General features: G+C 53.1%; 5 protein-coding genes across 5 annotated transcripts; 3 read left to right on the forward strand and 2 right to left on the reverse strand.

Moving 5' to 3' along the window:
- Positions 1-12: 12 nt before the first annotated feature.
- K437DRAFT_265444 (uncharacterized protein) lies at positions 13-1,460 on the reverse strand (the record flags this gene model as incomplete). The annotated part of the gene is made up of 7 exons (XM_013384385.1): positions 13-91; positions 172-292; positions 374-515; positions 575-641; positions 716-839; positions 918-1,083; positions 1,163-1,460. Coding segments are annotated over 7 exons (997 nt in total), but the record flags the coding sequence as incomplete, so codon positions are not given.
- Positions 1,461-2,088: 628 nt separating this feature from the next.
- K437DRAFT_260326 (putative ERG24-C-14 sterol reductase) lies at positions 2,089-4,423 on the forward strand. The gene is made up of 5 exons (XM_013384386.1): positions 2,089-3,034; positions 3,103-3,553; positions 3,635-3,863; positions 3,972-3,984; positions 4,053-4,423. Exons 1-5 carry the CDS (start codon positions 2,447-2,449, stop codon positions 4,092-4,094), a joined length of 1,323 nt encoding a protein of 440 aa, XP_013239840.1. The 5' UTR covers positions 2,089-2,446; the 3' UTR covers positions 4,095-4,423.
- A 1,143-nt stretch (positions 4,424-5,566) lies between these two features.
- Positions 5,567-6,658, forward strand: K437DRAFT_276956 (uncharacterized protein; the record flags this gene model as incomplete). Its single annotated transcript, XM_013384387.1, has 4 exons — positions 5,567-5,679; positions 5,980-6,028; positions 6,112-6,174; positions 6,251-6,658. The coding sequence occupies 4 exons, from the start codon at positions 5,567-5,569 to the stop codon at positions 6,287-6,289; spliced, it is 264 nt and encodes an 87-aa protein (XP_013239841.1). The 3' UTR covers positions 6,290-6,658.
- Positions 6,659-8,341: 1,683 nt separating this feature from the next.
- Positions 8,342-9,669, forward strand: K437DRAFT_271300 (VAMP-associated protein; the record flags this gene model as incomplete). The annotated part of the gene is made up of 5 exons (XM_013384388.1): positions 8,342-8,352; positions 8,562-8,593; positions 8,688-8,840; positions 8,917-9,173; positions 9,247-9,669. 5 exons carry the CDS (start codon positions 8,342-8,344, stop codon positions 9,667-9,669), a joined length of 876 nt encoding a protein of 291 aa, XP_013239842.1.
- Positions 9,670-10,034: 365 nt separating this feature from the next.
- Positions 10,035-11,605, reverse strand: K437DRAFT_276958 (uncharacterized protein; the record flags this gene model as incomplete). The annotated part of the gene is made up of 2 exons (XM_013384389.1): positions 10,035-11,441; positions 11,504-11,605. The coding sequence occupies 2 exons, from the start codon at positions 11,603-11,605 to the stop codon at positions 10,149-10,151; spliced, it is 1,395 nt and encodes a 464-aa protein (XP_013239843.1). The 3' UTR covers positions 10,035-10,148.
- Between the last annotated feature and the right edge of the window lie 85 nt (positions 11,606-11,690).

The following is an 11,690-nucleotide window of genomic DNA, read 5'->3' on the forward strand; positions in this document are numbered from 1 at the left end:
ATGGATGCTCACGAGTCAGCTGGACAATTCGCCACATTGTGGAGTAAACCGACTTGATGCTCATTTCTTCATGATGCGCTGGTTCAGGGTCCTATTTTGCAACAGAAGGGGGCTGTATCAGCCTATAGTACCGATGGATTTAACCTGTAGAATCTTGGCTATCTCACTTACTTCTTTCTTCATGAACAGAAGCCATGTTGTCACAGCGAGGCTCAGGACGCCAGACATTTTGAGGTACAAACTCAGTGAGAGTGCTGGGTAATCTTGCGGCACGCTGCGCAACCACTTGTTACTAAATGAAGAGTAGCGAAGAGAATTTGCAAGAGTTGGCTTTGAACTCTCCACACCAAAAGGAGACCCCGGTCCAACTCACGTGAACTCGACGCTGTTAAACGCAAGAAAGACGGTGAAGCTCATGAAGTAGCCTGAGTTCAGGCCCACCGTCTGAGCTGTAGACGCATAGCTGAGATTCTCCTCGCTTAGCAAGGTCAGAGCCCACCCATCGACAGCAATGTCTATTGAGAGGCACATGTCAGTGCCGAACCGACCTGCCTTTAAGAAGATTCCGCTTTACCTTGCGTCGCAGCGAAGAAAATGAGGAGGAAGAAAAGCCAAGTAATTAAGTAGACGTTTGGAATGTCCTGTTCAGATGGAGAGAAAGTTACTTCAATAATCTGTGGTATCTGCCCTATCGATCGCGAGAGGAGAAGCTCACTGGTAGCAACAGGCTGTCAACACGGTGACCGAGAAACCAGAGCATCATTCCAACGATGGCTTGCGTGGGAACAATCCAGGTCTTCCTTCGACCCAGGTGCAGTGTTCCAAGAAGCGGAAGTCGGCTGCAGCATAAGTGTCACAGACGGTTCAGCTGAGGAGCTTGTTGGTCGCAGTTTGAATGCGGCTGTCTTCTGGCTCACAGCTTGCTTAGGTAGATGCTGTCCACCAAAGGGCTCCAGAAAAGCTTGAGGGAATAAGGATATGTGCACAGCATGAAGAATCCAATATCAGAGTAGGAAAGTTTAGCCTTGAGCAGGTACGGCATGGTGCCAAATGCCAGTCCAACCGGGATCCCCTGCAAAAAGTCTTTTAACGTAGAGGATATTTGTGGGGTCAGATCAACGCGATCCAACAGCGCCCGAAAGAAAGAACCCTTTCAACTCACATAAAACGACCAAGAGAATGATAGCATTGCGGTCCCGTTTGCTAAGGGATGAAGAGGAGTGGCCTTGTGAAGTCCCGTCCTCATCCGAATGCTTCTCATATTCACCAAGTGGTCCGCGTCCATTTTCTACCGCAGTATTAGGATGCTCGTTGTCGAGTACAGCAGACTTGGACACTCCTGCTCCCACCCTGGAAAACATGTCTTTGTCGGCGCTTGTCAGGGCCGTGCTTGTGGAACTCGGCACGTCTTGGCTGTTTGCGTTTGTTCTCGCAGCGAGTCGTTCCGAAGGTCTTGACATGGCTGCTCGTCAGCGCCGGGCGGACGATGCAGGCTGGGACAAATCACAGCGCAGCAGCGTCTTCTTCGGGTCTGCTAAGTTTCTCCTACGAAATACCTGCTGTTTAGCATGTAGGACTGCCCATATGCGCATACTGACTTCCACGAGGAGTGGAGAGGTCACTGGAGATTCAAGGTGGGGGGGACGTGAGCGATGGCCCAGGAGTTCTTGGAAAGTAGAGAGGTGCACTGATTCACGGATTCTATTGATAAAACAACCCCATGTGTGGGTCAATTCCTTGGAATACGCGTCAAACTCTACCATTCACGCGTCGCAGTTCACAGCACGTTCCACGAGAGACGCCCCTTGGCCTCTCTCCCCCTGCCTAGAAGGAGTGTTGTTGACTGTGTATAAACTGCAGTGTGCAGGTGTATGTAATTTTTTTCTTTATACATCAATTTTAATTGATACGTCCTATCAGATAGGCCAATTCCCGCACCAAAAAAATGCTCCACATTCACATAATGTTGCATCTCGTTCCACATTTTCGGCCTCATCACCAACACAATCTCCAACCTTTGCCCTATTCCGGAATATTGTATCCTGACTTTTTTACACCCTTGGTCTTCCCACAATCGTACGTTCATTCTTAAGCAACACTGAGCGCACACGACGAGCACTGCCCGCCGCTCACTCGCTGCAGAGGTCGGTAATTGTCAGGTCATAATGGTGACTACTAGGTGGGTCCATTCACATTGTGTTGGGTTTCGGGAGGCTGCAACAGACACATGCCTGTTTCATCCAACCCCAAAGCCCATTTAACCAGCTGACCTATCCTCTCAATCTATCTCCACCGCCATTCAACCACACATTCACTCGCTCTCTGCATTCACTAACTTCGGGAATGCAGAGCTCAGTCGGACAAGCCCTCGGCGTCTGTGCAAAGAAGATCTTCCCGCAAGTCGCTCAAAGGCTCTGAAAAGACACCGCAAACTCCTACTCGCAACATGTCGACGCGTTCGAACGGGCGCGCCTCCAAGGAGAATCACAGCAAGGACGTCCTCGCACCCAAGACTGAACACTACGAATTTGGTGGGCCGCTCGGTGCCGCTTTTGTCACATCAACCGTCCCCTTCTTTTCATACGCCCTCTACTTCGTCTGCAATGAGCAGGCAGGTTGCTCGATCCTACCCAAGTCACCTGCTCTGCTTTTCAAGGCGATGAAGCAGGGTGTCGTCGACAGCCTTTTCGACTACGAAGGCTGGGCTATCTACTTTGCCTGGTACGCATTTGTCGTCCTCTGCTGGGCGATCTTGCCAGGCAGGACCGAGGAGGGTCTCTCTCTTCGAACAGGGGCTAAACTCAAATACAAGACCAATGCGTTCGCGACTTTGGTTGCTAGCTTTGGCCTGTCCGCGGGCTGGATCCTCCTCAAAGGACCAGCGGCCTACACATTTTTCTATGACCACTGGCCAGCCCTAGTCTCGGCCTCTCTTTCCAATTCCCTTATCCAGGCATTCTATGTGTATTATGCCAGCTTTCAGCAAGGCAAGCTCCTTGCCGAGGGCGGCAACACCGGCAATACGCTTTTTGACGTAAGTATTGCATTGCCCTCAATTGCTGCACGTGATATCAGCTTATTATCGTTCCATTTGAATGCCAGTGGTTCATCGGCCGCGAACTCAACCCTCGTATCGGCTCCTTTGACATCAAGACATTCAACGAATTGCGCCCTGGCCTCATCCTCTGGGCACTCCTCGATTTCTCCTGCGCATGCCACCAATACATCTCCCTTGGCGGCAGAATCACCGACAGCATGGCCCTTGTTCTCATCTTCCATACATTCTATGTCGTTGACGCGCTCTACTACGAAAGTGCCATCTTCTCGCAGATGGACATCACCACCGATGGATTTGGCTTCATGCTTGCAGTTGGCGACTTGACCTGGGTTCCCTTCGTGTACAGCTTACAAGCTCGCTACCTCGCCTTCGCTCCTGTCGACCTTGGCTTCATCGCAACTGCCGCCATCTTTGCGTCCAACTTTACTGGCTACTACATCTTCCGCACTGCTAACGCAGAGAAAAATGACTTCAGGAAAGGCCAGAATAAGAAGAGTAGGTTGACAATAGTTTGAATCTGTGTTGTCCAAACACTTGTAAGCATACACTGACTCTGCTCTCGGCCCGTTTATTCAGACCTGCAATTCATGACCACCAAGTCCGGTCGCAAGTTGCTGACGTCAGGCTGGTGGGGCCGATCGCGGCACCCGAACTATTTCGGCGACTGGATCATGGCTCTCTCTTGGAGCTTGCCGACGGGTTTCAACACGCCAATCACCTACTTCTACTTCTGCTTTTTTGTTGTTTTGCTAGTGCACAGGCAGAGGCGTGATGACGAGGCCTGCCAGAAAAAGTACGGCAAAGAGTGAGTGGGTTGGAAGCAGCTCGTGCACGCCAAGCGATGGCGAGATTGCCGGTAACTTTCTGAGCTTCTCTACGTTACTTACTCGTCATCTTTCCCGTGTATGCTTAGCTGGGACGTATACGTAAGTGTCTGTTAGTAATCACTCCAAGGAGGTTTGACATCTGAAGCCCTTCCATCATTATTCAATAGATCTCCAAGGTTCCAAGCCGCATCATTCCATACATCTACTAAAGATGAGGTGACTAGTGCGCGCGTAGCGTCACGTCAACATTGGAATGAGACCAATGGCGGTTCTCAAATTTTGTGCTCTTGCGATGCACCCACTTTACTGCATTCAACGCCCTGGATACTATCATAATATCTATTTGAGAATCCGCACGTAGTGATACAACAAAGTCGAAATCAGTCACGAAGTTATATGCCAACAGGGTAAATGCATGGAGAGTGTGGCGTGCGCTTGCGGATGAATCAGATCGCGTTGATGCTTCAGTTTATTTGTCGCGTTGAGCACCGCGATAAAGTCGGAAGCTGGTCCATGTAACCCCGACCAATGCAAAAAGAGTGCCTTGTACCACTTGCGAGACGATTTGATCGAAAAGCGTGACACGCAAGATGTTGAACCTACGCACAGGTCCCGGACATGGAGAAGGTAAAAGAGCAGTGAGCTGCTCATCCCATCCGATGCGACTGGATCCACAGCAAGCTCACCAATCCAGTTGTAGCTTTTGCAACCAGAATTCAGGCCCTATCGCATCGCGCGATGGTGCAGTTTTCTCTGGCGCAAATTTCTCATCCTGAGCAGGGGGACTGCTCCCCTGTGTCGATGGTATTGGTTGGATAAACCTGCGGATCGACCCAAGATAGGATTGTTCGAAGCGCAAATCTGGAATGGGGAGCGGGACAGGGCCTCGAGATCGTCGTATACCTCTTCGCTTGACGTAAGCGAGGGATACATCTGATTCTGAATCCATTTCCGACGTTCTGGTTGCGCGAGGAATTCTTGGACTCAACAGCCGTTGCTGCTAACTGATCACGAGAACGAGCACTTCGACTTGCGATGGCAAGCTGTTCGAGCAAAACGATTAATGCCTAATACCAGCACAGTGTTCGTGCTGTATCGGCAGTAGCTGAGGCGGCCGATACCGCAGATGAGTGGATCTCTTCGATGCTTCTTCAGAAAGACAGCACCCTAGGTCAAAGAGACCGCGAGCACTCGTTCCCACTCCAGGCTTTGAATCACGAAAGCGGAGTCGCTTGCTTGTCTCTTCTTCTGCAGCCTGCTTCTGGCAACGACGTGACGGTTGGCATTGCGAAGTGTACCGACGTAGAGCATTCCACTTTAGATTGCAAGCGAAGCCCAATCCATCGCTTGAAGGCAGTTAAGTGAAACTAATATACAGATTGCCAAACACACGACACTCAACACCCAGCACTCACGCAATAGCACACCGTCTGCGTCACCCTCTGCACCGGTTGGATCCGGGTTCCGCCGGCGTTCCGCTCTTTCGCTTTATATTTCCTGAGGGCGGAGCTTCGGTTCTCCGCGCTCGTGTCTCGACTCCCGACAACAGTTCTGAGTTTCAACATTGAACATACCATATTCTCCTTGCTTTCCACTCCGTCTGCCGCATTATTCTAGCATTCCACTGAGCAGCATTTATTCCTGGTGAGCTCAAGACCTTGGCAAGGGTAGAAAAGACAAGATGGCGCAAAACATCAAGAACGCTGCCAAAGGCGCATGGATGAAGAACTGGTACTCGCCTGAAGTCGTTCCAATCTATGTCATCACCGCCGCAGCTGCTGGTGGTGCTACCTGGTAAGTTTGCGCCTCGATCGATCCAGAGCTCCTTCGATCCGCTATTGGTCTGTTCGGAGACCAGTGTCTGTGCCAATGGCGCTGCGCATCTAACAGGTCGTCAAGTCTGAGGTGTCCAAGCGGCTGGACTGCACCCTAAGTTGCAGTTACCCCAAGTATTTTCTTCGGTCACAAAGACGATATCGATCAAGTTGCACTGCCAGTTTGCCTGCATTACGGATACTGGGCACTCTGCCGCAGTCGGCATGCTTCCCATGGGGTTTCGCCGAAGTGATGCTGACAATCTCATTCTCTTCAAAGGTACCTTACTCGCCTGGCGCGGGGACCTGATGTGATCTGGGACCGCAAGGTGAGAGCTTGCTTCAATACACCTTTTATCGTTGTCAAAAGCGCGGAAGCTCAACATTTCCTTGCACGCCTTTGATGATGCAGAACAACCCGACGCCTTGGAACAACGTCGAGCCCGGCACCAACACGAAGCTGATGGCTGTCAACGTGAGTCAGCGCTGCAATGGGTGACGCAGGAATATGCACCTGTGTGCTAAAGCGATCTCCCCTCTGGCCACCACAGCACGAATTTGAAAGGACATACAAGCGAGACAGGTTGTAAAACAACCATTTCTTCGATGCGACACATTCGTCGCGAAGTTGTACTCTGAGGTGTCGGTGATCAAAGGAAACTAGACGTGGCATTCGTCGGCTTCAATATGTTGTACGCAAGCAAAGGCGAGCCATTTTCAGTTTGCTTGCTCCTCTGTGAGGTGAGGCGCCCGTGTAAGCGCTGTCTCTGGATGATCAGCGACAAAGCCATCATTCCCTTCCCTTGAAATGAGAAGGTGCGATGCAGGCCCAGCCATGCTCTACCGATTGGAGAAGGGGACGAGGGTGGGACAGGAAGGAGACCCACGAAGGTTGAGAGATACGTCGGGCTGCCAAGACACTGGCTGTCTGCATGTCAACTGTAACAGTATTTACTAGGAGAATCTATGACGCCAGTGTGGGGGAAGGGCTGCCATACAAGTAGGAAAGATTTGGGCGGGCCTCATCCCCAGTGCATCATTCCCTTGCGTGCGCATCACTGCAGCCGGCAGGCAGTGGCTGATGAAAGACTTGGACTTATTCGCCATCGCCGGCTTGATCGAGCCTGTCTTCGGCGATCACGACCGATTCCGGGACAGACGAGCAAGGGGCGTTCGCAAGCATAACTTGCCCATGCCTGCCTCTGCTTGAATACCGCCTGGTGCAGCCCAGTGGTTAGACTGCAATGAATGCTATGATGAGCCTTCGACTGCGGACGTGATGCTGAGTTCTTAAAGTGTCTCAAGGCCTCGATCAACGATCCCTGCTTCCACACTCAAGCATAAGTATCGAGTAGAGCACCTCAGGGCCTTGGGTTGGGCAGAGTCGTAGAATGACAAAGGAGCGGTCACACGTCAAGTCGTAGCCTTGCATAGTACGCGTGCATGTGCTAGTATATATGTCCAACGAGCCTGGGCTGCAGACCGTGTATATAACGCGCTCCAGATTCGACTGGCACCAACAAGAGATTCTCGATCCAATCAAAAGTTCAGGCCGGTGCCAAAATGTGCGAAGTTGTGCGCGTGAAGCCTAGCGTGGCTGTTCCCAGCCTGGGTGTGAGCGGCAAGACGAAGCGATTGCGGACTCGAGAGGTGGAGCGTGTGGACAGACAGCAAATCAGAATTGTGAGTACAGCGGCAGTGTGTTGGGGAGCAGTGGCCGATCAATCTGCCCATGCTCGGAGGAACGGAGTCTCGGCCGGGTGCGCTTCTGCCCAATGTCCGAAGCAGCATCAGCGAACTGATTACGGGCAGCGCCAGAGCAGTGTGTACCCGCGCCCTTTGTCACAGACCCTGCCCAGTTAAGTAGGCGCTCTGCTGTGATGCCCTGCACAAGCTTTCATCATCGTCATCATTATCACATCACGCGCGCGTCTCTCCTCTCCTCTCTCCCCTGTCCCCACCCGCCGGCCATCGCATCTCTCAACATCGCGCAACCGCCCGGTACATATACAAAAGTCCCTGTGTATGTGGGTGCAATGCCTGTACAGTGCGCAAGGATGCATCCGACACCCACACCAACTGCCACAGCTCAAAGAAAGGGCTCCTGGCGCATCCACCTCCATTCCACTCCCCTTTGCTATCTCATCAGCACCATCAGCAGCAGCAGCACAACACACTCTGCACACAGCTTCGCGTGCTGCTTGCTCTTCCCGCCCACCCCGCTTTGGAGCTGAAGACCACCGGCGTGTGCTGATCGCAGGTGGTGCCGCCTCGTTCGAGGGTCCCCCCGCCAGCCAGAATCTTGCTTTCTTCCGGCCACCCCACACCCCGCCCTCGCCCGGCCGATCAAAGAGTTTCCTCGACTGCGCTATACTGGAATCATCCCCCTCTCTTGTGACCGTGAGTAGCCATTGCATTGCATCTCGTATCTTGCATCCTCACCATCCAGGCTTTCGTCATCACTCATTCCCCTGGCATTGACCGTTCCCTGAACTGAGCTGGTCTTCTTTACCCTGCTCCATCATTTCAACCCCATCCATGAATTGCAACATTAACCCCTCGCCGATTGTCCGCGCGAAATTGGTACCACTCCTGAATAGTGACACGGATCGTGTGACGTGGCCCAAGCGCGTATCGTCATCATGTCTGTCGAGTGAGTACGAAGGCTGAGTGCGCACTACTTGCACCGCTTTAGCGGGGGTCCTCACAGCATCTTTGCCACGCGGGGTGCTCGTGCATCCCCTTGCTAGCGGACTCGGGAGCATCCGTCCTTGCGCTTCCTGGTCTCGCTGGGGATAGGGGTAGGGGCCATGCTCTGCCCTTGACTGATCCTCATGCTGATCCCAATGGTCTTTCCTCCAGTCTCAACCCGCATGTGCAGCTCGGCTTTCCCCGTGAGTGCATGGCAAAAACCCCTGCTTTTATCTTATGGTTTGCGCACCGACAGCAAGCTGACCTTACAGTGAACTCGGTGCGTCAATTCTGCAGGACCCTTGACCCAGCTGGTCAAACGTTCGCTGCAAGTGTCCAACCCCAACAATCAACCAGTTGCTTTTAAGGTCAAGACCACAGCGCCAAAGCAGTACTGTGTTCGCCCCAACTCGGGAAGGATCGAGCCAGGCGAGAGAATTGAAGTTCAAGGTGAGCATTTACTCCGGGCTTGTCGACTTTCAAACACGCGCGCTAGAGTGCTTGTTTTGACGACCACCTTTTGCAGTGCTGCTTCAACCAATGAAGGAGGAGCCGCCAATGTCGGCCAAGTGCCGGGATAAGTTCCTGGTTCAGTCCGCCATCATCACGCCGGAGCGGGAGACTGTACCTCTCACCGACATATGGAGCATCATCGAGAAGGAGGACAAGAGCCAGATCCATGAGCAGAAGATTCGGTGTGCTTTCCTGCCTCCTGCGTCTGCTCCCGTTCCCGAGGAGAATGAGCACGAGGCCGCTGGTGTTGGAAGTGTTATCAGCGACGACGTGAGTGTTCTCTCGGTCCCGGCATGCCGTGGAAGGGCGTCAAAAATGCTGACGCTGCAGACGTGCCTGCTAGTCAAAGTACCAGACGGTGCGAGGCGTCCCCAGCCGCACCAACGGCTTTACCGATTCATCCTCCTCACCACAGTTTGGCTCTCAGACCAACGGCCAGTCGGCACTCAACCCGACGGTAGCCGCTTCGAATGCAGCACCCAACGGCACCGCCACCGACAAGGATAGGAACGCCACCTACGTTGCAGGCGGTGCGGCAGCCGTTGCTGGTGGAGCGGCTATCGATGCTACGCGCAACATCGCGAACCGCGCGACGGGAAGCGATGAGAAGGATTTGAGCGCCGAAGTTGCTCGTCTTAAGGAGCAGTTGGCGGAGGCGACAAAGCGCGCAGGCACGCAGACCATGCAGGCTGCAGAGGGCGTGCCGGTCCACATTGTCGCTGCCATCGCGTTCGGCGTCTTTGTGATCACCTATCTCTTCTTCTAGTTACCCCCCCCCCAGGCCTCACGCACCGCACCATTGCAGTTTGTGGTGTTAACCGGGTCAACAGATGTTGCATCGTGCTGGAAGCATGAGCGGGTGGCGAGCCTGTTCGCTGTTGATCCCATCGCGATAAGTTTGCGCGTCCGTCGGCTGGGAATGCGGGCGACACCCAATGCAAGTTGGCTGGACAACCGAGTCATTACACGCGCCATTGCAAGCTGTCGCCCTTGTCCATTTTTCCTTCTCTGTTCTCTTTTCTCACTTGTTAATCCTTTCCGGAAGCTTTTTGTCTTCTTCGTAAAGTGTTTGAAAGTGTTTGAAACTAAGATATCCCACGCACTCGCTATCTTTGCACTGAACTGATGAGTCGAATACGACCTGGCTCATTTGCAGTGTGACAATGCTGTCTGAATGCGCTAAATTTACATTGCGGATTGAGTGCGAACCGCGTAGCTTCAGTAAGTACGCCTCGCAGATGCTGTTCAGCTGGTTTGAAGTCCTGCAAGCTTGGATATATATGCTTCCAGCTCATCCGGACAGCCGGAAGCCATTGAAGGATCCATCAAAAGGACTTCCCGCGCGGTTTCGTCATGCCCGATGGTGAACGTCTTGGTGCGGATCCTCTCGATGCCGATGCGAGCCCACGCAGTGGACAGACTCTTGGCCCATGCTTCTTTGCTCCGCTGTTTCTTGAAGCCCTTGGCGCCATCTTTTATTTCCAGCATTCGGATCAACTCGGGCGAATGTGGTGCGACGAGCCTGAGGCTGGTCAAGCGGAACCAGCCAAGGAACTCAACGGGGCCTTCCCCTGGTCTGTTGCGTGTGCGAACACGATCGGCGCGTGTGTTGTCGTTGGAGTTGCGATGGCGCGAAAGAGCGTAGAGTGGCACGGGGCGATTGAAGTTTACCAGACGGGCTCCGTCCTTGTCTCTTTGCAATCCGTTGAAGTAAAATGTGGTTCCGAAAAGAGAGGCCGGCTCGGAATCCTGGACGTCATCTTCACAATTCTCGATGCTCTGACCGGCTGCTGAGGAAGACTTGGCGAAAGCATCGAAAAGTCGACAGTTCCTGGCCTCATACCTGCTGCAAAATGAAATCCACTCTTCTTTCAAAGATGGTGGCAGCAATTGCCCAATGTTGCTATGGCACCAAAGCTCGCCATTCATGGCTTGTGCTGCTGGGTCTTTCTGCAATGGCTTGAATATGTGTTTCTTGTTCACCTCAGAAGCTGGGCCTGATGGTCTGGCTTCTGCGTCCTGGATTTCGAGCTCTGTGATTGCCTCCGTCAGCATTCGCTCGTTGAGAGTCTGGTTTTCGATTGTCAATGTCGATAGCGCCTTCTTGTTGCGGCGTGCGCTCGACACACAGTCGACCGTCTTGTTGCTGCAACTCTTTGTCGTGGCATATGGATCAAAAAGAGGATGTGCATTTCGGTCAAACACTAGGACCCGGCCCAAGAGACACGCCTTCTGTTTGGCGAAACCATCCTCTGCTATATTTTTGGCTTGGACCAAGCGAGGCCTCAGCTCCTCGGATGCGATGTCGACTGACCGTAGCTCAGCTGTTGAGTCTGGTGTGCCATTCCGCTCAGCTCGCTTCCTCGCTCGTTCCCGTCTGCGGAGCTCATTCTCCCTCCATTGATCCAAGTACTTGTCCACGGACACGTCGGTAGGGATCCTTTCGTATCCGCTCCAGCTCCAAGGGCTGGGCGTTTCACCGTCGCTGAGCACGTCGCGCAAGAAAGTGAGCGTGCCTTGAGCTGGGCAATCGAACACCTTTTCGATTGCTTCAACAGTCAGGGTGGTCGCAGAAGTCCTGAATGGGTCGGCGTCAGTACCCGCAACCTGGTCTGGGCTAGCAGACGCTTCTGCACTTTGACTGGCACTATGAGCCCATGCTTGGGCCCTTGAAAGTTGCGCTTGTCGTGCCGCCTGGACATCTTGGGAATGAGGAACCTTGGCTGTCCGTGCTCCAAATCCAAGGCTCCCTTGTTCGTTGACCTCTACGTTCTTCAGCGGTCCTTT

The sequence above is a fragment of the Tilletiaria anomala genome (assembly GCF_000711695.1).
Source record: "Tilletiaria anomala UBC 951 chromosome Unknown K437scaffold_200, whole genome shotgun sequence".
NCBI lineage: Eukaryota > Fungi > Basidiomycota > Exobasidiomycetes > Georgefischeriales > Tilletiariaceae > Tilletiaria > Tilletiaria anomala.

What these genes read in the sequence shown, in the direction of transcription:
- K437DRAFT_260326 (XM_013384386.1), top strand. Translation starts at nt 2,447, where the DNA reads ATGTCGACGCGTTCGAACGGGCGCGCCTCCAAGGAGAATCACAGCAAG. An exon ending in CCGGCAATACGCTTTTTGAC is followed by an intron (nt 3,035 to 3,102) that starts GTAAGTATTGCA and finishes TTTGAATGCCAG; the next exon opens with TGGTTCATCGGCCGCGAACT. An exon ending in GAAAGGCCAGAATAAGAAGA is followed by an intron (nt 3,554 to 3,634) that starts GTAGGTTGACAA and finishes CCGTTTATTCAG; the next exon opens with ACCTGCAATTCATGACCACC.